This window comes from Ascaphus truei, chromosome 21 (genome assembly GCF_040206685.1).
Source record: "Ascaphus truei isolate aAscTru1 chromosome 21, aAscTru1.hap1, whole genome shotgun sequence".
Taxonomy (NCBI): Eukaryota; Metazoa; Chordata; class Amphibia; order Anura; family Ascaphidae; genus Ascaphus; species Ascaphus truei.
The window spans coordinates 5,955,135-5,981,014 of record NC_134503.1 but is presented as its reverse complement, the minus strand read 5'-3'; the positions used below and the strand labels follow the sequence as shown (position 1 = coordinate 5,981,014).

Here is a 25,880-nt window from a genome sequence, read left to right as displayed (position 1 = left end):
GGTGTGAGGTGCAGGGTGTAAGGTGTGAGGTGGCACGCCTGCGGGAGGGGTGTGTCTTACTTGGGCTGCTGCACATCGTGTGGTAGGCCATCTTGGAGAGGAGCACGCGGTGTGAGGGTGAGTGAGTGTGTGTGTGTGTGTGTGTGTGTGACCACACCGGCCAATGAGAGGTGTGCGGGGGCGGGCGGGCCAAGGGAGCCATCTCATTGGCCTGAGGCGGAGTGACGGGCCAAAGGTCCAATGTGATTGCCCCTAGACACAGGGAGACACAGGACGGACAGACAAACACACATACAGCGGTTTGAGAAATATATATATATATAAAAAATAATTAAATAAATAAATGATATAGCAAACCATATGGAAAGATATTAGCCCTCTGCCTCCATCACAGTATCTGATAACAGTTAACTGAAGAAGATGAGACTAGTCAGACAGTTGAACCAGCAGTAAAAGGGGGCGCAGTGTTACACTGCAGACGCCACTTAGCTGTACACAAAGGCTTTGGTATAGAGCGCCGTACCTGTGGTTCTGACTGCTTCTATTGACCGTCCTTTATACTTGTCGAACAGGTTGAGAGACGAGTACTTGCTTTTCCCATCTTTTCCCTTGGATAACTGCCCCAAACGATCGGACATTGCGATGAAATGTCATCTAGTAGGAAAATTTTTCTCTGCACCTTTCCCGATCTGCCTTTTGGGGGACTGGGGGGGGGGAAGAGGAGAGGAGAAGATCAGTTGGGTATTGACAAGACATGTTTTTTCCAGTAAAGAAACAGAAGGTTAAATAGAGCAGGACAGCAAGTCTCAGAAAGGACACCTTGCATCTACCCCCCTGTTAATAGCTAGATGACTGCGCAGCTCTAAGTTCGCCTATAGCCATCATTTTTACATTACAAACCTGCGATCCTGTTACACGCCGAGCCTTTCATGAGTAATATTGCCCCTGCGGCCTAGTACATGTGTTTTCATAATGTAATCGCTTTGTAAAGGTAAACTCAAAGTGCAATTGGCACAAGAGAAACAAACACAGATTACACAGCTTTCAATGTCCAAGCACTCTGTGGACTAAGAAAATAAAGCCAGGGTTTAACACGTGTTAAAGCGGCTGTGACACTCCGTGAATATTTGCCACTTTATTTTTTCCTTCTCTGACTTGGAACCAACGCAGAACATTTGGACCAGGTTCTACCTTCCTGATATCCCATTTCAAACCTGGCAGTTGCAGAGCTACAAGTGACCAAGGACCCAAAAACTGACACACAGCGGGTGGGTTAAGTGGACATATTTATAGTTTGAGCATAGAAGGCAGTGAGAAGGTTAGTGAGGCAATATGGGATATAACTCGCACTTTGTGGTCAAGTCAAGTTACTAGCTCAACAGCGGTCCGCACGGATAGTTGTACACAAGCTTTCCATATCAGATACGGCTGCTAATTGTACTGGAGGGACCAGTCTGGAAAGTTCACTTTCCACTGTCAGGAGTGGCCAACAGCAGTCCTCAAGGGTCACCAACAGATCAGGTTTTTTCGGGATATCCCTGCTTCAGCACAGGTGACAATCAGTGGCTCAGTCAGAATGACAGCCACGTGTGCTGAAGCTAGTTTATCCTGAAAAACCTGACCTGTTGGTGACCCTTTAGGACTGGAGTTGGCTTTATATGAAGACATGTCATATCGGTCCACTGAAAGGCATCACAAACTGCATTACTAGACGAAGATCAGGATACTGGTCTGGCAACCCCAATACCCAGATTGTACAGAACCAGCCTCTTCAACAAAGGGTTATTAAATATGGCTACCCTAGTTAGACTTGGGTATCAGATAAGCCCCACCGCCTTGGAATGTGCCTTGGAATGTGCTGGCTCGTTCATTCTAAGCGCAACTAGAGGTAATAATGCACAGGGCTGCAAGGGAGGCAATGGTATTGCACTGATTAAATGAAAATCCCAACCTTCCCATAAACCATTTTTACAGCCATATCGTTTGTCCATTACCAACAATATCCATAGAAAGGCTCCCCCCCCCCCCCCCAATATATTTACTAACTTGTCAGCTTAAAAACACTTTCCGCATTAAAATAATAATTAAAAAAAAAAAAAAAAGGCGACCTTTCCATAGAAGCCAACGACTCCAAGTTGTTTAACAGAATAAATTGCTCCGTGAGAATGCCCTATTAATAAGTCTTCTGCCGGACTGACCGATTAACACAAAATGCGTAAAACAAAAACAAAAAGCCTTCGCTCAGAACACAAACTCCGTAACCAGGCAACCAGCTGCTTCCCCCCACCCCCATGATCAGACTCTGGGGGGCACTGAATGGGAAATAACAGCATCACCCCGCCGCGTCTCAGATGCACACGCAGTGTCTGTACAGGAAGACCCTGGAGTCTTTTGCTGTGCAATAGAAAAAATGGTGAAACAGAAATAGAGCTTCCAAAACAAAACAAGTGTAAGAAAGATTATGGAACATCGCGCATGCGCACATTTTAACCCGTTGGGTGCCGTTTGACGTAGCTGCGCCATATTCTAGTTGATGGTTTTTCTGGGGGATATCATGTTCTCTGGAGCGCTGAACGCCACCGGACAGGCAGGGGAACAAAAGAAGCCCCTCTCGTGTCAGTGATGCCGCGGTCACAAAGGGTTAATGTAGTCTTCTCCTGAACTTCACTCTACAGAGAAATCCACTGGCAGGTTTTTATGAACGGTCTGCTCATTTCTCCCAGGAAACGGTGCGTTTTGAAGTCTGATTATATACATGAGAATGATACAGAACGAAGACCGCAGAATATCTTCAAGGGCGGTTTGATGCTTCTGCAAATCACTTTGAGGAGGTTTATATTTATATTTCCACATCAAAACCAGTGGGTCTTCTCCTGGTGTAAGATAACGGCACAACTTCGGAAGCACACCATGTAACAGAAATTAATGTTTTTTACGTTTAATATATCCAATTGACAGAATCCTCGTCACAGAGGAACCTCTATCCAAAGCAGATTTGAAATATAAAAATAAATAAATAAAAAACCCACAAACGAATTTTCTTCTAGGTTTTAAAAATGGTCAGAAGTGATATTTCAGACTAGATACAACACAAATACTCTTTGGATTCAACCCCATTACAACAGCAGCCTGCAATCTAGCCACATTTCTGCTGCAGAATAATTTCCCTTTCTCCCAAAACAGTGTCTGCATCTCCTCCTTAAATCCTTCTCCTGGTTTCCCATCAAAAAAGTTCTCCTCCTTACCTTCAAAGCTCTCCACTCATCTGCACCTCCCTATATATCAGCTGTGATCACTCCTCCCTTCTCAGAACGGTCTCCTATCCGCCTCTACTGCTCTCTCTCACCTTATACCCCTTCCCCTCACTGCCCCTTACCTGCGGAACTCCCTCACTCAATATACACCAAATACCTGTTAAGTCAAACCATAACTCTTAAATGAAGCGTTTCAATAGCCTGGAATCATGGCTCCTGGGCCACACCCACAGTCGCTCCTACCAACCATTGTGGCCAAGTACTGCCATCTACTAAACGTACTTGCTCACCTGCCGTCTCTAAGGCTGGAGCCATGGTGCATTCGCTCGCGCGGAGGCTGTGAAGAGACCCGCGTGAAGCTGATGCTTTCCCTGGCCATGGTGGATGGTCATGGGGGGTGTGCCTAAGGGCGTCACGGAACTGGTTCGCCCTCTTGGGCGAACCACTCACTTCACCGGCCTGTCGCTCCAAATAATCAGTTTCAACCGATTTCTTCCGCAACGCACGGTCTGCAGCACCATGGCCCCAGCCTGTCTCCCATCACGCCACTTAGATTGTAAGCTCTCCGGGGCAGGTATTTCCTTCCCTATTGTTTGATTTTGTTTGTTGCACTTTAATGTGTTCCAATTCCCTGTACTCGTGTAAAGCACAAGAGTACAGCTGTGGGTGCTATATAAGATATACATACTTGAGCTGGATATTGAATTGTATTATTATTGCAGTATTGCTATTTAGCGCTGGGAGTCAGTGATGTATTGGGGACAGGTGGCGATTTGCAGCTTCAGATGCAGCAGCTTTAAAGACAACTGCCCGATCTAGGATGTTTCGCCGTGATCAAAGCGGCGTTCTGCTGCTCCGACAACAGCATGTTAAAATGTCCCGCGCAGGACCACTACACTGCCTAGACAGGCCACTCCCACGTGCGGGACCACTACACTGCCTAGACAGGCCACTCCCACGTGCGGGACCACTACACTGCCTAGACAGGCCACTCCCACGTGCGGGACCACTACACTGCCTAGACAGGCCACTCCCACGTGCGGGACCACTACACTGCCTAGACAGGCCACTCCCACGTGCGGGACCACTACACTGCCTAGACAGGCCACTCCCACGTGCGGGACCACTACACTGCCTAGACAGGCCACTCCCACGTGCGGGACCACTACACTGCCTAGACAGGCCACTCGCACGTGCGGGACCACTACACTGCCTAGATAGGCCACTCCCACGTGCGGGACCACTACACTGCCTAGACAGGCCACTCCCACGTGCGGGACCACTACACTGCATACAGACAGGCCACTCCCACGCGCGGGACCACTATACTGTGTACAGGCCACTCCCACATGCGGGACCACTACACTGCGTACAGACAGGCCACTCCCACGTGCGGGACCACTATACCGTGTACAGGCCACTCCCACGTGCGGGACCACTACACTGCCTAGACAGGCCACTCCCACGTGCGGGACCACTACACTGCCTAGACAGGCCACTCCCACGTGCGGGACCACTACACTGCCTAGACAGGCCACTCCCACGTGCGGGACCACTACACTGCCTTGACAGGCCACTCCCACGTGCGGGACCACTATACTGTGTACAGGCCACTCCCACTTGCGAGACCACTACACTGCGTACAGACAGGCCACTCCCACGTGCGGGACCACTACACTGCCTTGACAGGCCACTCCCATGCACGGGACCACTACACGGCCTAGACAGGCCACTCCCACGTGTGGGACCACTACACGGCCTAGACAGGCCACTCCCACGCGCGGGACCACTACACTGCGTGCAGACAGGCCACTCCCACGTGCGGGACCACTACACGGCCTAGACAGGCCACTCCCACGCGCGGGACCACTACACTGCGTGCAGACAGGCCACTCCCACGTGCGGGACCACTACACTGCGTGCAGACAGGCCACTCCCACGTGCGGGACCACTACACTGCCTAGACAGGCCACTCCCACGTGCAGGACCACTACACTGCCTAGACAGGCCACTCCCACGTGCGGGACCACTACACTGCCTAGACAGGCCACTCCCACGTGCGGGACCACTACACTGCGTACAGGCCACTCCCACGTGCGGGACCACTACACTGCGTACAGGCCACTCCCATGCGCGGGACCACTACACTGCATACAGACAGGCCACTCGCACGTGCGGGACCACTACACTGCCTAGACAGGCCACTCCCACGTGCGGGACCACTACACTGCGTACAGGCCACTCCCATGCGCGGGACCACTACACGACCTAGACAGGCTGCTCCCATGTGCTGGACATTTAAACATGCTATTGTTGGAGCAGGCGGGCTTGTCAGGTCGGGCACGCGGCGAACTGTCCTGAGGCTAAGTGCCCCGGGGACAGAACACCAGCAGCGTTTGTCCCGGCCAAACGCCGCAGTGAAACGTTCCATCCTGCAACTGCCAGGGTAACCCGGATAACGGCAGCCCTCCTGCGGAGGTTACCAGCACTGCTCCCTTCACTGAGGCTCATAGTGGCCGGTGTGTCACCCATTCCCTCTAGACTGTCAGCTCCCAGGAGCAGGGCCCTCATTAGCTCCTGTATCTGTTTCCGCCTGTCTGTCCTGATTTGGTATGCAACAGTTGATGTCATTTACATCTCTCTGTACCGCGCTACGGAATATGTTGGCACTTTATGAATAAAATGAGAACAGTTCCCTTAATTCTCTTCCTTACTCACAACTTGGATGTCCACAAAGGACAAGAGGTTTTTTTTTTTTATTTAGGGTCTTTAAAAAAAAAGTGTAATAAAATGTTCCGAAACTAAACAAACATTGAAATTATTTTAACGCGAGAGCAAAGCTTTCTAATGAACGTTACGGTTATGGATGCCGCCTGTTTTTATTGCCCGTTTTCTTTATGCAACAGATTTATCCTTATAACGATATTGGGACATTTATCGTGAGAATATTTATTATGGGAAACCATTTGTTTTTGTCCAACTCTAGTCCCGCGGCTCACACGCCGAAAAGCACAAGCAGATAGCTGGAATCCAGGGCACATGCACGCAAACGTGCGCCAGTCACTGCACACAAATGTGACAGGCTCGTTACACCTCTTTGCAATCAAGAGCTTAGAACAGGGGTGCTCAACTCCAGCCCTCAAGCATCCCCAACAGGTCAGGTTTTCAGGATATCCCAGCTTCAGCACAGGTGGCTCAGAGGCTCGGTTGTTAACCTGACCTGTTTGGAGGAGGGGGGCTGGAGGACTGAAGTTGAGCACCCCTGGTTTAGAGTAGACAATGCAATTATTACATAGGTCACATGTTTATTAGTCCAGGAACAAATAGCATGAATTGCCCCCTTGACCCTCCTCCTTGGACCTGGTTCCCGGCTATATGGCAGATTTAAGAAGTTTAAGGACCTGGGTCATCATGAGAGATTAGGCACAAACCAAGGCAAGTCTTGGCATTATCAAATTCATTTTCAAAAAGTGTCTCCTTGTAAAGCCTATAGATGCCATCAAGGGAAATATACAATGCAACCGAGCTTACAATAAGACAATAGCTGGCAGCAGGCGGGGTGACAGAGCTCTTATTATTGAGTAGCACCTTCTCAGTGTTCCTCTCTTTTACAAAAAGGTGTCAAAATGGAGCATTGTGACACTGCTCCTACACAGGAGTTTCCTTGTTATGTATGTTCTAGTATAAATAGTATAATATCTAGTATATTACATTATAAACATGCTGCAATGTCACCCGTATGAAAGGGATAGAATTATAAGGTACCTCGTCTCACATACCCAGTAAAGCAGGGGTGGGCAACTCCAGTCCTCAAGGCCCCGCCAACAGGGCAGGTTTTAAGGCTATCCCAGCTTCAGCACAGGTGGCTCAGTCAACAGCCACCTGTGCGAAACCAGGGATATCCTGAAAACCTGACCTGTTGGCGGACCTTGAAGACTGCCGTTAGCCACCCCTGCAGTAAGACATGCTTCAGCTTCCATATAAGCCACCATTGGGTAGAAGGCTAATTACATCTGAAGATGATCAACAAAAAACAGGAACATTTAATTTTCAAGTCGGGTTCCAAACTAGGTGCAAGACCATTGAACAGGGCCAGTTTACATTTCAATGAGGAGTGAGAACAGACTAACGAATGAAAGCCAATTAGCAGAAAGAATCAGGCGCCTTTGATGACCCCGGGGAATAAATTAATATTATCTGCAGAAATTACATTTGTGATCAATACTACAATAAAAACAAACAAAAATCCCTTGACTGTTGAAAGCCGCCACCCAAGCATGGTTTATTTTACTTATTAACACTGCCTTTACTTTCGTATTTCTGTATCTATGAAATCCTCTTGCTCTCCATTTTGGATAAAAGATGCTGAACAATTTCTGGGGCTCATTAAATGGCCGATAGGATTTCTTTTTGAGTTGCCATGTAACCCTGTTTGTTGTATCACTACAATGGCTGCAGTATTATTTGCTCAGTCACACAAACGTTCCTAGTTATTCCTACGGTGCCGCGTGGGATAAGGCCGGCTGGATCAAAACGTTCATTTCACCTGCACTCAACTATTGCCAAAAAGATTTTCCTTGGTGGTGATCCCAATTAATAATATATGCAAAGCTCCACAAATGTGTCTGTCTTCCTTCCACTACTTGCCAAAAAGCAGCGTGCAGACAAACACTGCCACCCGCCTCGGGGGGGGGGGGGGAGGGGGAGAGGAAGACCGAGATTTATTTAATGAAGCGGACACCTAGATAACCAACCTATCATCTGTAACAGTATAAACAGTCATATTGTAACAGCATGTATCAAAGCGGTCCTTTTCCTCGTCAATCTGCCGCTCGTTAAAAATCTACACTACAAATACAATACCAATGTATTCCACCAATAAGACAAGTCTATTCCAGATTCCTGTTGAGAAGCACCTGGCTGATCTGTGGCTGCACACAGAAAAGTCTCTGCATAGAAACCTTCAGTAGAAGCATGGAATGATGGGACTTGTAGTTCTGCTTCTGGTAGGTATGATCCTATACTCGTGCTGTGGCTTGTAAACCTGCAGACCAAGCAATATCCTACATGTGTTTTTTTTCTCATAAATCAGGTCTGTACTATGAGAAAATGCTTGTAGCCTTTTTTTTATAAACAACTCTGAATTACATTTTGTATGTATTATAATGTAACAAGCATTTTTTGTTTCTATAGCAACCATTTACAGTCACACCCCCTTCTTCTGAAACAGGCTCTGGCACTCCCCTTTGTGAGCCCTGCCCTCTCTAGCAGTGCCCCAATTGTATCTAGTGACTGCCTGGTCACAGGATTGTCCCCACAGAACTCAGATAGACCACCACAATCTAACAGAGGACCCAGATCAGAATTAAAAAAAAAACAAAAAAAAACACAACCTCAGAGGGCCCCTCCTGACGCGTTTCACACCCGCCGGGGCTTCAGAACACGAGCACACGCAAAGGGAGCACGAATGTTCATTCTTTACTTAAGCTTGTAATGAAGAAGTTAAGTACCCGATAAGGCTGGTTTGTATGAGAATTGTGTGTGTATATAAGAAGACGTTTTACTCCCATGAGAAAACCCTGATAGGTGTGAAACGGGTTGGCTGTTTTGCAAGAGTTTTTTCCCCCCCTAGGCGATGTTGAATATTTAACAAAACAAGATGTGATTTCTTTTTAACTGATCTGGGTCTCCTGTTAAACGTACTTTTAATTAATCTACTGCCCGAGTCATCAGTAACGCATTACAGAAAGGTGTCCATTCAGTGGTTAAAAATGTAGTGCACGTTATATATATAGCCCATCTCCCCCCCCCTCAAAACCTCATCATTCTGTACTGTAAAAGTGATACAGCACATTCCTGGTTGAGATATATTGATACAGAAATGTGCAGTGCTGTATAGTTTGGCACACAGCCAGCACTGAAGAATAACAATGTTGCCATGTATTGATATAATAAGTCTTTTATGCCACTGGAGATAATGGAAGTTAGTTTGAATCTCTGTACAGTAGTGGTCTCTGAAGACGTGTGTTTATTTGTACAAAAACTGTAGTCAACTGAGGGATAATTAAAGGTCCTCAAATTGCACCTGAACAACATACAACTCTTTCCCAGACTGCAAATCAGTCTCCGATGCCCTTCCCTCCATAGCCATGAACAAATGATGCCAATCCCCCTGGGAAGACGAGACAAATCTGGGTACCCAGAAAGCCAACAGAATCTTAGCACGATCAATGAACTGTAACAGTAACAAATGGCGTCAGCCTTCCTGTTCCCTAAAAGATTAGTTCTAAACTGAATAGATTAGGAGTGGGCAACTCCAGTCCTATAGGGCCAACAGAAGATCAGGTTTTCAGAACATCCCTGCGTCAGCACAGGCGGCTCAATCTTCATCTGCACCACCTGTGCAGAAACAGGGACATGGTAAAAACATGACCTGTTTGTGGCCCTTGAGGAATAGAGTTGCCCACCCCTGAAATAGATGGTTAACGTCTACTGCTTGCAAACGTTGACATACAACTTATATTCTATAAAACACAATGTTAGCATGATTGATTGTTAAGCAGGTAGTGACATAACGACCCCACTACCTCCCCTGTGTACGCACAATCCTCCAATTTGGGGAAGGTTTTTGGAACGCCCCACCCGATTTGCATTTCTGAAACCAAACTTCTTTTATGGGTCCAGTGACACCACAAAACAGCTCTGCCTGCTTAGCATCAATTCAACTTGGCTGATCATTTTTTTGGACAAATGCAGTTCAAGATCCATAGAGCAGGGGTGTGCAAACGTTCCCACCCGCCCACCCCTGCCTGCTCTCCTTACTCTCTCGCGCCCCCCTCCTTCCTTGTCCTCAGCGTCAAATGACGCTGCGGGGTCACATGGCATAATTTGAAGCGGCGTTGCCGAAGACAAGGTAGGAGACATTGCAGCGGCCTCACGCGATCCCCCGGCATTTAAAGCGCAGGGGCCTCTGCAACCAGCGGCCCCCCCACTTTGCACACCCCTGCGTAGAGTATGAGAATACTAAAATGATGTTATCCATCACTTTATCAAAGACATTAGGGACATTTTATTGAATTTATCATACACACACGCAGGATCCCCAGGCCCTACGTTCATTTAAGGAAAGGGACCAAGTTTTAATGTTACCAGCACAGCGCAAAGTGGGGGGAGCTGGATTTGTCTGGGGGGGGGGGGGGGGGGGATGTGGGCCGTTGCTGAGGCCCTGCGCTCTTCCGAGGCATTTAAATTAAATGTCAGGGGATCACGTGACGCCTCCAACTCTAAAACTTACCTGGACTCTGCCAGCATCACTCGTGTCCATGGCAACGCAGCTTCAAAAGACGCCGCGGGGTCATGTGACGTCACACGTGTCAAGGTGACGACGTCGCGCGAGGTAAGGAGGAGGGTCTCAGGACTGAGTGGAGCAGGCAGGGGGGGGGAGGAGGGGAGAGGGGGCAGCAAAAAAAGTTTGTGCGCCCCTGGTTTAAAGGATATTCCTGCAGGATTTCGAGCAGACTGATGCAATTACCAGACCGCAACATTTCTTATTCAACAAATCCCAGTTTCAGGCATTCTTCATTTGTTGTTGCAAAAGATGTCACATTTTCCATTTCGGCCAGGGCCACCAACAGGCCAGGTTTTATGGATAACCCTTCTTCAGCACAGGTGGCTCAATCAGTGGCTCAGTTGAAGACTGCTGAAGCAGGTGAGCCACCTGTGCTGCAGCAGGGATATCCATAAAACCTGGCCTGTTGGCGGCCCTTAAGACCTGAGTTTGACATCCTTGCTTTAGGTTTCACAAGTAGTTACTGTCTATTTTAATTCTGAATAGAAGACAGAAAATGACACAGACGGCACCTAGTGAACTCACGCTAGCAGGTGTGTATTCTCTTACAGGCCAGACCAGGGGTCTGCAACCTGCAGCTCTTTCCGCTCCTACATGCGGCTCTCTGCAGGTTGCCGACCCCCAGCTGCTGCCTCACACCCTCCCTATCACGGGGAGGTGGCTGCAGTGGTTGGCCGGCGCTGGTCGGGCCTCTTGTTGCCGCCGGGCCCAACGCCTCTCTCCTGTACTGTCCCACGCCGGGCTCTCATGCCGGTGCGCACGTCTTAATTTCCGGTGCGAGACGACGTCACAGAGCCGGCGTGGGACAGTACACGAGAGGCAGGCAAGCAGCTGGGGAGACGTCAGGCCCAGCGGCAACAAGAGGCCCGACCAGCGCCCCCAATTTACGTATGTGTGTATTTGGGGAGGGAGGGGTGGTGTGTATGTAAATTTGGAGGGGTCGTGTAGGTGTTTTTTGGGGGGTAGTGTATGTATGTATACATAAATGACACTTTAGCACAGAAAAACAATGAAAAGAAAACGAAATAAAAGGGACTTTTTGCGAGATGCATTTTATTCCCCCACTCACTGTCATATGTTAATGCTTATACAGTATATACCTATTAGTGTATAGTACAGTATGTGTTTGTGGGGGTGTAATATTCATGCACGTGTTGCAGCTCTCGGAGTATATTGGAGAGGTTTCAGACCCCTGGGCTAGGCAAACATTCACATTTCTAACGTGAGCAAGAGCTTGTTGATGTTTGCACAGTTGCATACGGACATGAACAAATACATATATTTTACAGACTGAATCTGTAACTGCGTCCATCACAAAACTCACGTGTTTGCCATTCTAACTGCGGTTTCACATCTTCCAAGTAAATAATACATGCAAACACACAATCACAATTCCTTGTGGTTTGCCAAAATGAGCTATTTTCTTTCTACTAGAGCAGGGCAACTCCAGTCCTCAAGGGCCACCAACAGGTCAGGGTTTCAGGATATCCCTGCTTCAGCACAGGTGGCTCAATCTTCTAATTGAGCCACCTGTGCTGAAGCAGGGAACTCATGAAAACCTGGCCTGTTGGCGGCCCTTGAGGACTGGAGGTGGCCACCCCTGTACTAGAGCTACTGTCAATTGCTTCTTCAAAAATAAAGCCCCCGTGTATGCAAGTAATTAAGCTAGACGATGTACAAGGCCTAGCCTTCGTCAAACAATATCCCCGGGCAATGCAAAGTTTTATTACAGTATATTCCACAAAAGGAAACAAAATACCCCTAATCAGCAGTGTCGGCCACCTGGTTATTAGTTGAGAGGAAGGTTAGACAGTATAAATCTATTTTTCCATTTGATCCTTAGAAATAACCACTGTATATTTTCTCTACCCCCTGTGATAATTGCACAATTCAAGAGTCCTTTAACAATTTGGTCGCATTCACATTACCTTATCAATTCTTTCCTATCTCACCGCTTTGAAGCCTCAATCCGGCTTTCCTTTTTTTGGTTTACTGTTATATGATTGAAGCGGAGGGTCTCCGAGCTGAAGCGTGTTAATTTCAGCCCGGGGGACCCACTGCTTCCTGACATACTTACCTCTGACGGGAGTAGCAGCTCCTGCTGGGCTATAAGGGGCTATCGAAATGGTGGCTTTAAAAGCTCCCGCGTCACACGAGCCAATAGGAAGCCGTAACGTCATGCCTTAAGGCTTCTTATTGGCCCACGTGACCGAGCACTTAAACTTTCAGAGCTGCTACCGGTACCTCCTTCTACCGGAGGTAAGTATCTCTGGGAGCAAGGGGTCCCCGGAGCCGAAATTAACGCGGTTCAGGTCCAGAGACCCCCTGCTTCTCGTCTATTTATATGTTTACCAGGTAGTCATATATTGAGAATTACCTCTGGTTTTAAAGTATGTCCGGGACAGGGTTACAGTATGATGACAGATACTGTACATGGTTACATTAGGTTAACATGGTTATATATTATATATGAAGACATTGCATGAACAGTTAAAGATAAAATAAGTTATAGGCGTATGTATCAGTTACAGACCACATTAAAATATGAATCTAGGCGAGCGGGGAGCGTTCTGATCACAAAAAAGTCATTGTAAAATCTAGTTTGTTATTTTGTAGATCACCAGGATTTGGTAAAACGCATATCCCAGCCCCGATCACCGACCTTGGAATTGTTGCTGCGTTTTCAGCAATGGTGTAGCCAAGTATTCGAAACGTAACTTAAGTTTGACGTTTCGTATCAGCGTTAAACAGCGCCTGTTGGGAAGCAGCCCGTTTTACACATACACACATACAACATTAAGGCCCCCTGTGAACTAGGTGGCTCTCAAACAGAGAAATTGTACTACAGATAAGCGCAAACAAGAGAACACCCATCTGCTATCAGGAAGGAAAAAAAATATATCAGATGTGCTAATCAAATAGAATTTCTCTAAAAAAATAAAATAATTTTTAAATTATATGAAAGTGAATACAACATCTCAGAAGTCAATGCATATACAATCTCAGATGTATATTATATTTGTACAATTGTTAATAAAAATACTATATTTGATGCGAAAACGATAAAAACCCTATTGCTCTCCCCGCAGCTTTGAGATAAGTACTTTCCCCACAAAGTCCAAAATGAATATCCAAAAGGAGTACCTACAGTGTATACGAAAAAAAGAACAAATGGTGCAAACTCGTTTGGGAAAAAATATTTGGATTTCTCAAACAATTAAAAAAGACACAAACCAAAGAGTCAGTTGCATAGTTTGTGTATGTTTATATGGTATATTCAGGATGGTAACATATCCTCCTTCAGATTCACTCTTCTTGATGTAAATCAGCTCAAGTAAATAGGTGAGAGGAGGACATGGCATAACACAGTAACAAGGATGGTTAAACCAACTCCATTCAAAAATAATAAAATAGCATGTGTAAGACAGGAGAGTTTAGCGCTACAGTCCTCCCCACACCAACGCCAGCCCGACGACCACTCGTACTACCCCACACCAACGCCAGCCCGACGACCACTCGTACTACCCCACACCAACGCCAGCCCGACGACCACTCGTACTACCCCACACCAACGCCAGCCCGACGACCACTCGTACTACCCCACACCAACGCCAGCCCGACGACCACTCGTACTACCCCACACCAACGCCAGCCCGACGACCACTCGTACTACCCCACACCAACGCCAGCCCGACGACCATTCGTACTACCCCACACCAACGCCAGCCCGACGACCACTCGTACTACCCCACACCAGCCCGACGACCACTCGTACTACCCCACACCAACGCCAGCCCGACGACCACTCGTACTACCCCACACCAACGCCAGCCCGACGACCACTCGTACTACCCCACACCAACGCCAGCCCGACGACCACTCGTACTACCCCACACCAACGCCAGCCCGACGACCACTCGTACTACCCCACACCAACGCCAGCCCGACGACCACTCGTACTACCCCACACCAACGCCAGCCCGACGACCACTCGTACTACCCCACACCAACGCCAGCCCGACGACCACTCGTACTACCCCACACCAACGCCAGCCCGACGACCACTCGTACTACCCCACACCAACGCCAGCCCGACGACCACTCGTACTACCCCACACCAACGCCAGCCCGACGACCACTCGTACTACCCCACACCAACGCCAGCCCGACGACCACTCGTACTACCCCACACCAACGGCAGCCCGACGGCCACTCGTACTACCCCACACCAACGCCAGCCCGACGACCACTCGTACTACCCCACACCAACGCCAGCCCGACGACCACTCGTACTACCCCACACCAACGCCAGCCCGACGACCACTCGTACTACCCCACACCAACGCCAGCCCGACGACCACTCGTACTACCTCACACCAACGCCAGCCCGACGACCACTCGTACTACCCCACACCAACGCCAGCCCGACGACCACTCGTACTACCCCACACCAACGCCAGCCCGACGACCACTCGTACTACCCCACACCAACCCGACGACCACTCGTACTACCCCACACCAACGGCAGCCCGACGACCACTCGTACTACCCCACACAAACGCCAGCCCGACGACCACTCGTACTACCCCACACCAACGCCAGCCCGACGACCACTCGTACTACCCCACACCAGCCCGACGACCACTCGTACTACCCCACACCAACCCGACGACCACTCGTACTACCGCATCACGGGGTGTATGGGATTTTTTATATTGGATTATACTCCATAAACGACATTGCTTCATCTTTTATATAAAGGTAAAGAGCGATGTGTTGTGGAGGCCAGCGGCAGAATGTTCAATACGTCTCTAGTGATTCTGCGTCATTGATCTGGATTTAGGGCGGCTTTTCTGGCTTCGGCTACTGTGAAGTGGAGCGGTTTGAGATCTTGCGCCACCTGGTTCGACCCCGTTTTCTTTGGAGCATTTCGGTCCACTTTCCAGCCTATGGGTCGTGTGGTGTTGAGGCGCTGGTATGGTAGTCTGGTGATGTCCATACGGCAGACGTGGCCAAACCACCTAAGTCTTTGTCGCTTAATGTACTGGTCCATTGTGGATTGGTTTTGACAGGCTAACCGTACCTCCTTCATTTTTCCATCGATCTCGTAGCGTAATATGGAGTATGTTACGTAGACATCTTAGTTTGAATCGTTCGAGTAGGTTCATATCGCTTTTGAGTAGTGACCATGTTTCTGAGCCACACAGTAAAATGATGCGTATTGAGGCGTTAAAAATGTGCACGTCCTGTTGGTTTCACAAGCATTTCTTTAATGAGGCGAACGCTGCAGTGGCACTACCGATGCGGCTTTTGATGTTGTTCATAGTTGCTATGCTTTGGCTATCAATAATAGACACAAAGTATTTGAAGGAGTCCACTCGCTCAATTGGGTTGCCGTCCAGTTGAATCTGTAGGGTACCGGTAAATATGCATTTCGTCTTTTCCGTATTTATGAATAAGCCGAGCTTCTTTGCATTGGCTTGCATGTCGTTCAAAGTTTCTTGTGCCTCCTGGGCTGTATTCACTAAGAACACGATGTCATCGACATAAACAAGGTGCGTAAGAAAAGAAAAAAAACTCGCTTCCCACTAGTACGCCAGGCCTGTCTTTAAATGTTTTTCATAGAATCCAATCCATGGTAATATTGAATAACATAGGCGATAATATGCAACCTTGTTGGACTCCCGTGGATATGGAGAATGGCGCGGATATGTTGCCCATGTGTTGGACTCCCGGGGATATGGAGAATGGCGCGGATATGTTGCCCATGTGTCTGGCTCCCGTGGATATGGAGAATGGCGCGGATATGTTGCCCATGTGTTGGACTCCCGGGGATATGGAGAATGGCGCGGATATGTTGCCCATGTGTTGGACTCCCGGGGATATGGAGAATGGCGCGGATATGTTGCCCATGTGTTGGACTCCCGGGGATATGGAGAATGGCGCGGATATGTTGCCCATGTGTTGGACTCCCGGGGATATGGAGAATGGCGCGGATATGTTGCCCATGTGTTGGACTCCCGGGGATATGGAGAATGGCGCGGATATGTTGCCCATGTGTTGGACTCCCGGGGATATGGAGAATGGCGCGGATATGTTGCCCATGAGTTGGACTCCCGGGGATATGGAGAATGGCGCGGATATGTTGCCCATGAGTTGGACTCCCGGGGATATGGAGAATGGCGCGGATATGTTGCCCATGTGTTGGACTCCCGGGGATATGGAGAATGGCACGGATATGTTGCCCATGTGTTGGACTCCCGGGGATATGGAGAATGGCGCGGATATGTTGCCCATGTGTTGGACTCCCGGGGATATGGAGAATGGCGCGGATATGTTGCCCATGTGTTGGACTCCCGGGGATATGGAGAATGGCGCGGATATGTTGCCCATGTGTTGGATTCTGCTTGTACCTCCTTTATAAAAAGCTCTTGGCACATTGAGACTGGCATGTGGTACCGTATCAGCTTTGAGGGCGCACCATAGCGATGGGTGATCCATACTGTCAAAAGCGCAAAAGAAGTCAACAAATACCATAAAAAGGTATCTTTTTGCAGCGGAGTCGTATTTCTGCTAGTTTTCGGAGTGTGAAAACTTGGTCCGTACACCCTCTTCCTGGTCAAAACCCACCCTGTTCACCCCTGCAGTTCAATTCTCTGCGTTTAAGTAGTTTTGCGGGATCACAGTTCTCCATCCTCTGGATCTACATTGAGTCTCTGCAACACTACGGGTATCGCTGATGCTCCGTCAGGTTCACCATTGACGAAGCATCAACAAAACGCGTAGGGTGTTGTGAAGAAGACTGAGAAGTAGAGATGCCGAGACTCCACGTAGAGCTGTGATCCTGCGAGACGAGATTTCCAGGCACCTCATGATGCGGATGTAACAGTAGTGACAGTGGTCACAGGGACGTAACAAGCTGGGGTCAGTGATTTAAATAATCACTATTCATTTAAAATGGGAGTTACGGTGAGCGTGCTTTAGTGAACCTCAACCAAAGTTTATAAAACCAAAGCGTAACGGAATAAGATCAAAAACAAATGTTGCGACGGCAACGTATATTAAAATGATCACAACGCATTTTAAAGTCTTGTAATCAATGCTAATAAACCCCGTTACACTATTATGCCTGCTAGGTTTCAGTGCCAAAGCCTCCAACAATGAAGTTGCTTTTGTTATGTTTATTACCAGTAAACTATGCTACGTCCCCTTTACCCAATCATTATACTTCATAGTGCTGAAACGGAGCAGTAGTTGTTGAAGCAAGTGAAGCTAGTTCGATGCAGTGTACGCGCCTTGTGATTTGGCCATATCCCTCATTTAGGAGCAATAACACAAACTGTAAACTTATGTGCAGGAGCTACTGCATAAATTGTACATATCTACCATGTACAGAGCTGTACATACTTAATAAAGGGGGGGGGGGAGCAATCTACTCCAGACAAGTGCAAATTCACTAAGCGCCAACACAGGGAATCTCAGTCTGAACCAGTGTGAACTGCCTTTCAAGTCAATGCCAGATTGGGGTGTGATCGGTTGGGTACGATATCCCACTTGGTAAACCCTATAAAGTGATCCCCCTCGCTGCTGGTGATCTTAAAAAGGAAAATACACATACCAACCTAACGATTTTCCAAGCGTAAAACTCCGATTGTTTTTGCTTTCTAAAAAGTAGCAATCCAAGATACAGGCAGCTTGTGTGACAGAATGGTACAGTTCCAGCGTCTCCCGTCTCACACATTGAAACAAAATCCTACAACACGATGGGGCACAGAACCATCATGGCACTACATTTTACCCCACACAGATTTGACTTTTGCCGGCGTCATTGAATACGAGTCGCAGACGGAATTCTCTGCTTCATAAACTTTAACGGTCAAATATCACGCATATCAAATAACGTAAGGCCCGTGTTCGACGACGCATTTTATAGTCATGTCTGAAGACTTGGTCTCGACGGCTACGGAATCATGAACGCAAGATTTATCTGCTAGTACAATAAATAACGCACAATTCCAGAAACTTAACACACATCAATGTCTCAAGACGCACAACCACAAATATACCGCACCAGACGTGGCAATTGTGACACGGGAAACAACGCCAGTATGTGCGTCTAGGAACGATCGCAACTTTGCATTTACAAGATATTTTCAGGCACACGAGCGGGGCTGTTTATCTTTATGTTTTATAACAGAATATATGCAACTATAAAAAAAGAAAGAAAACAGCCAACAGGGCTATTCTACATTTATGTTCGACTGAAAAGGGAAGCAAAGTTAACTGAACGAATATTATACATACACAATCTTGATAAAGGCCCCAACGGGACCAAAACGTTCATCTCAACAGCAAATAAGACGCCCTGTTCTGGAGATATATAAAAATATGGGGGAGAAGGGGACGTTTGCTTGATTGTCTATATATTGTAAAGTTTTATCCAATTAAACCAAATTTCACTCCAATACACCGGCAAACGTATTGTATTGGTTATATTACGTGTTTTTGTCTATTACAGGGTTTGTTTGTGTTTTTACTGTGTACATTGATTTGGCACCAGTGTAAATATTGACATAGATTTTCTACCCATGAAGGAAACCCCACACAGTAAGAGACAACAAGTCATCACTTCAATACAAAATGTTCTGAAAATGGAACAGCTTGTGGTTTAATCAGCAACAGATAAAAGTGATTTATCTAATAAGCAAAGCATGTGAGCAACTGGAAAACAAGCTAAAAAGGTGATAGCAGAACCCTTTGAAGTACTTAAGCCAGGGGTGGCCAACTCCAGTCTTCAAGGGCCACCAACAGGTCAGGTTCGCAGGATATCCCAACTTCAGCACAGGTGGCTCAATCTTGAGCCACCTGTGCTGAAGGTGGGATATCCTTAAAACCTGACCGGTTTGGGAGGGGGGAAGACTGGAGTTGAGAACCCCCGCTGTAAGGGTATAATGGTATAATAGAGAGGATGAAGAGGACGTTAGATACTGGTGAGGAAGAGAGGGACCAAACTATCAAATACTAGGCCACACAGGTACTGTTATTTGTATTTGGGTAATGGGAAGCAGTTATAATGCGTTAGTAGATTTAAATGCCTACACGTATTTACCATCTAAAGGCAGAAACACTTAGGCAGGTGTAGTCATTACCATAAACAAAGAAGCCTGTGCAACCAGTTAAAAGCCATACGTACAACCTAGTCACATATAGGCATGGTTATATAAATCACATAAACATCCAATTAAATACATACTTGCACACAAAGGCTTATCTATACTGAGACAAAATGTGCATACAACATACACAATATGTTATATTAAAGATATCCAGGCATCTTTATGAGCACATATTGGTGTGTACAGGCCTATATGTGCATGTAAAACACCTCTGATGAAAAGGTTACACATTCATTGCGCCAAGGTTTCATGTACCTGCAATATAGAACTATATAGCGTTGCACACAGCGGAGCAGGGACCTTTTTATACAACCCGTGGAATTATGTTTACTATTTACTATCTGTACTATGTATACACACAGAATAAACATATTGATGTTTAGAATCTGGTATTATTTCTGACACACACACACACAACCGTATATCCCCTCCCCCACATTACAAGCCTTCCTGTTTCTATACACACATCTATATACAGAAACACACAATCGTCTATGGTCCCTCCCTTCCCCCATATTCATAACACACACACACACATACATACACGATTCTATAACCCTCCATATATACACTCAACTGACAATGCCCCACCATATAGTATTTATACCTGACTCTACCCCTCCATATACAGTGTGTGTATATCTATATATATATACACACACACACACACACACACACACACACACACACACACACACACACACACACACACACACACACACACACACACACACACACCTCCCTGTCTGTGGGTGCAGGATGTCACAGAGAATGACCCCCCCCCCCCCGGCACCGGGAGATGGGGGCGGGCAGGTGAAGGCCTCGGGTACCGGGCTGTCCCCCCGGCTCAGGGTATGAGGAGCTCCCGGTGACCCTGTCCTCACGGCCGGGCCTCCCCCCCTCGGAGACTCTCTGAGGGAAGATGGAGGATTCGGGAAAATGGCTGCTGCGGCTGAGCGAACAAAGCTGCGGCCTGGGCCCGGCCTCCTCCTCCCGCAAAACACAAGCTGAAGGACGGCAGCCCGGCTGCAAATACACACCTGGTCTAATGAAGGGGGCCTTGGTCGTGACTTGTACACGGTGCCGGGGTTGGGATGGGCGGTCGGTGCGCAGGATGGCGGCAGATTGTCGGCTCCCGGGCTTCGCCTTTCTCCTCCGTCGCTGTTTTTTTTTTTTTTTTTTTCTCCTCCTCTAGGCCCTCCCCTCTTCTTCCCACCTGTCAATCACAGCCTGAGAGAGAGTAGGCGCAAAGCCGGCAGTGACCCCTGCAGGCACCTGAAGGAACTACAACCACATCATCACCCTGCGGACAGTCCCTATGTACAAATAGGGGGATGGAGGGGCATGGGGGGGGGGGGGTTAAATGAATGTGTACCAGATAAATCAAAGAAAGGAACCCCCCCCCAAAAAAAATCTCATTAAAAAAAAAACAATAGGATTTTGTATTTGTACGGTTGCCGGGCGGCTCCTCCAAAAATACTGGACACATTGGTAAAAGATGTGACTCACTCGACACACACGTTCAAGAGACACACACACGTTCGAGAAGACACACACACACCTCTCGCCGCTCTCCACTCCATGCTGTTTCCTCCTCTCCTTGGCCCCACCCCCAGGCTCCTGCCACCTCCTCTTGATTGGCTGCTGCTGGGTAATGCAGCCAATCAGGATGGAGGAAGCTGCCCAGCTCCCCTAGCAACAGCCCCGCTCTCTCTCCGCTCAGGGAAATCCCACGGGCCCCCCTAAGCCGGTCACGTCACTATGTCCAGAGAGGTCACACATACATGTCCAGTATTACCTCTCATTTTTTGTTACTGGACAGAGTGTCCAAATACAGTCCGGTTCAGTGCTGGACACCTGGCAACCCTACATCAGATCCGAAATCGCAACAAGCTCAGTGCAGTCATAATGCATGTTATTCCAGTTTCCCAGTCTATGTATAAATGGGGTGAAGGATTTGTTTATGATGACAACTGTTTCTCACCATGCTGGGCTTTTTTGCGCCTGGTAAGAGAATCTTCTGGGCAAGGATCATTGTCCTTAGTGGAACAGGCACTCCCAGTTTCAGACGTCTGACACTCAGGGCCGGACTTACGCATAAGCTAACTAAACCACAGCTTAGGGCCTCACAAAATTAGGGGCCTCAAAAATAGAACAAGAATTAGTGCATTTCAAGCTTTAAAATCAAATGATAAAAAGAAAGATGATATGAGGAAAAGAAAATTTCTCTATCAATATGGACATTTTCGTTCAAATATGACTCGGAGCCTCATGTGCATCGAAAGTGCCAAACGTCTGAGCTTTTAGGGGTGCCATGTGGCGTCTCCAAAAATACTGGACACAATGATGGTGAAAGGTGCAACACACTCCAGACACAGACACACACCCGGGTTACCAGGTGTCCAGTATTGAACCGGATTGTCCTGTATTTAGACACTGTCCAGTAAAAAAATGAGAGGTAATACTGGACATGTATGTGTCCGGTATCACCTCTCTGGACGTAGTGACTTGACCGGCTTGGGGGGGCCGCGGGATATCCCCGAGCAGGGCTGTTGCTAGGGGGCTGGGCAGCTTCCTCCATCCTGATTGGCTGCATTACCCAGCAGCAACGAATTAGGAGGAGGCGTCAGGAGCCTGAGGGTGGGGCCAAGGAGAGGAGGAAACAGCATGGAGCGGAGAAAGAGGTGTGTGTGTGTGCCTCGAGCATCTGTGTGCGTTTCAAGCTTGCGTGTGTGTGTCTCGAGCTTGGGTGTGTGTGTGTGTCTTGATGTTGTCGCACCTTTCACCATTGTGTCCAGTATTTTTGGAGAAGCCACCTGGCACCCCTAGCCATGGAGAGTGTCCTATATCAGGCTCCCAACTACAAAACGTGGGGAACAGAAGAAAAAGACAAGGTTCCCATAATAAGCAATGTGAGATTATGCGCCTCGATAAATATGGTTTTGCTGTCTGGAATCATTGATGCTTAACCCCTCAAAGTTCTGTGCGGGCGAGCCTCTTACATGTGCATGCCATACCAAACCTTCCCACAAGAGTGCGCCATTTACATTCTCCCTGCTGTGCTTGGCTGTGTCATTGGGGCAGCCAGTAGAGGGAGAAAAGGAGACAGGTTGCCTGGCCAGGTACAAGAGAGTTTAGGTCAAGTGAGGATTCTATGACTGAGCAGACCAATCATTTGCATAGGATTCCAACAGCCCCAGGGGGGGACTGGCCTCTAACTAAGAAATAACAAGTAATGTAGCACCTGCAGAATGTTGATCTGATGGAGCCAGTGATACTATTTTGGTTAGATGCAGCAAATTTAAAAACATAAGCCGACTTGTTATAGCAGAGGTCAGCAAGCAACATGATATACTTCAAGGGCTGCACATTTCCCACATAATATATATATATATATATACATATATGTGTGTGTGTCTTACACATACAAATACTCTAAGTAATTCCATCCCTATATACCAATAGGGACCACATAGTATCTACACACACTTTTAGTAATGCAACACCCTCTCACATTTCCATACCTACCCACACCATTGATATACACCCACTCCACACACACCTTTTGTAAAGCGCAGTATACACGGTGGGCACTTTATTTATTTATATTTACATACTTACATACACACATATACACACACTCTTACATCCCTCACATTCAGGGACTATTTAACACCTCTAGTCATAAATCACGCACTACACAGGGGGAGGGATGAGCTCTAGTCACACTCCAAGATGCACTGTTTTTGAGTAAACCCCTTGCCTGCTGTATTCATTGTAACACCGCCGGAGGAAGAGATCAGTGTATCTCGAAAGTTCGCACAAATTAAAGCATTTAGTTAGCCATAGAACGGTATCGTCTATTCATTTTTTATTTTATATATATATATATATAGAACATCGTGAGAGACTCCAGAGTGAGCTGAAACATTGATATGTTTAAATAAATTCGATATTTTCTCTCCAAGATCCGATGTGTGTGCTTCCTATTAACCTTACACAGTATATGTATGTATGTATATTATTCTATATGGGACAAACACCAGCCCCTATTTTCACTACCGGAGTGCCAACTGCTTATTTTGACTATATATATATAGTGATAGAGTCACTTTCTCTATCTGCTGGAGTAGTGCGGCTAGTGTAGAGTCCAGCGTGCAGGAGGTTAAATTCCTCTGTAGGAGCTTTCTGCACCTGCAACTAATTAAGCAGGCTGGACTGCTGTATCAACAGGGAGCTAAAAGGCAAGAAGTGGCCTGCACACAGTGACATTGTTTTCCCCAGAGAGGAGGAGAGACTTTTCCCCAACCAGGAGGAAGTTGATTTGCACACTTCCCCAGGCCGGCTGGATGCTGGTCGCAGGCCTGGGGAGAACAAGCCTGCGGAAGAGTGAAGGACGGGAGACTGCTGTGGGAGCAGGGCTGTCCTGTCCAGGTGATTGGATCCAAAGGGATTTCCTGGACTCTCTTGGGAACGAGTCCCCAACAAAACAGATAAGGACTTTGACATTGTCATACAGTATATCTGTAAACCGGACTGTGTTTTGGGCTGGTAACCAATTTAGTTGGCTAGCCAAGTAGAGAGGGAGCTGCTGTTTAGTCAGTCTCCTAAGAGGAGTAGGTGTTATTTAAATGCTTTGTTTTCTTAAAGCGACGGTGGGCCTAATGTTTTGTTTATCACCTGTAAATAAAACCCTGTGCAACGAACTTTAGAGTTTCTGGCCTTGAATATGGTACAAAAGACCCTGCTGTGTGACTGAGGCATTACAATTGGTGGATTTTACTGAACACAGTGAGATTGTTTTCCCCAGAGAAGGGGAGAGACTTTTTCTCCAACCAGGAGGATGCTGGTTGGCACAGTTCCCCAGAACTGCTTGTCGCAGGGCGTGCTGGGACTGCCTGAGTTGCACACCCAGGAAGAACAAGCCTGCGGAAGGGTTAAGGACGTGAGATTTCTTTGGGAGCAGGGGTGTCCTGTCCAAGTGATTGGATGCATAGGGATTTCCTGGACTCTCTTGGGACCGAGTCCCCAACAAAACAGGACTTTGACATTGTCATATATAGCAGTTGTGCATAAAGTGGGGGGCGCAAGACTTTTTTGGGGGGAGAGCACGGCGGTCACAGAGGCCCCGCACTTCCCCGAAGGCATGTAAATTAAATACCGAGGATCGCGTGAGGCCTCTGTAACGTCACTTGTCATCATGGCAACCCGGCGTCAAAATGACGCTGCGGAGTCATGTAACATCATGTTGCCACGTGACGTTACATGACCCCGACGTGTCATTTGACACGGAGCAAAGCAGGGGGGGAGAGCAGGCAGGGTGGCACAGGAATAAAACTTTGCGCCAGGGGTTTGGGGTCGCAGGTGAAGCCCCCAGGCCCCGTCTGTTGCCCACCAATGTCTTATAGAGTGGCTGAAAACAGTGCGACTGCCCTTCAGAAGTATGTTTTTTATATATATATATAGCCCTCCATTTATAGCAAAGCCTTTCCGTGGTGTGTCCATTCCTGCTGCAGCCTGGGACGGGGCAGAATGGATCCCCGTCCCCTCTGGGCTCTGAACTTAGTCACGCACATTAGAACGGGAATGCAGTGTTTTACTGATTCACTCGGGTCTAATGAAGAAACATGCATCAAAATATACCAGACTCGAAAACAAGTGTCATGCAGCGCTACTGTACAGGAAACGAAACCACATTAAACGTGGCCATTATTTTGATGCAGATTGCAGGGGAATGTGACGTACTGAGGCACATCTTTTCATACCTTTTATATAATCTGTGCATTATAACGCCCCTCTTACTCGGGACAATCCTCAAATCGCAAGCTGACCAAGTGCTTGAGATATATGTAGCACAATATAAAAAATCCCGCTTCTTAGTGCAGAGACCCCCCCAATCTGTCGGGGCACCTATTTTGCCCGGGTGTGCCAGCTTAAAACTCAAGTGGGAGTTATTCATTAAACTGGAATAGTGCCGATTGGGGCACGGACGCACAAACTCCCAATGAAGTCAATGGGAGTTGGTAAATTATAATTAGTTCTCCCATTGCAGTTTAATGAATAACCCCCAAGGATTGTCAGAAATGAGCATTGAGGGGGCAA

The 25,880-nt window shown here is 47.6% G+C and overlaps 1 protein-coding gene across 9 annotated transcripts in view; it reads right to left on the bottom strand.

The window, feature by feature from the left end:
- The window catches only part of PRRC2B (proline rich coiled-coil 2B), a 60,993-nt gene extending 40,020 nt beyond the window's left edge, over positions 1–20,973 (bottom strand). For all 9 annotated transcript variants that reach the window (XM_075578713.1, XM_075578705.1, XM_075578707.1 and 6 more), the window contains exons 1-2: positions 20,819–20,973; positions 524–704 (exon numbers count right to left, since the gene is read on the bottom strand). In XM_075578713.1, coding sequence (XP_075434828.1) covers positions 524–638 — 115 coding nt within the window. In that variant the 5' untranslated portion in view covers positions 639–704; positions 20,819–20,973. The remainder of the gene's footprint in view (positions 1–523; positions 705–20,818) is intronic.
- Positions 20,974–25,880: the final 4,907 nt, after the last annotated feature.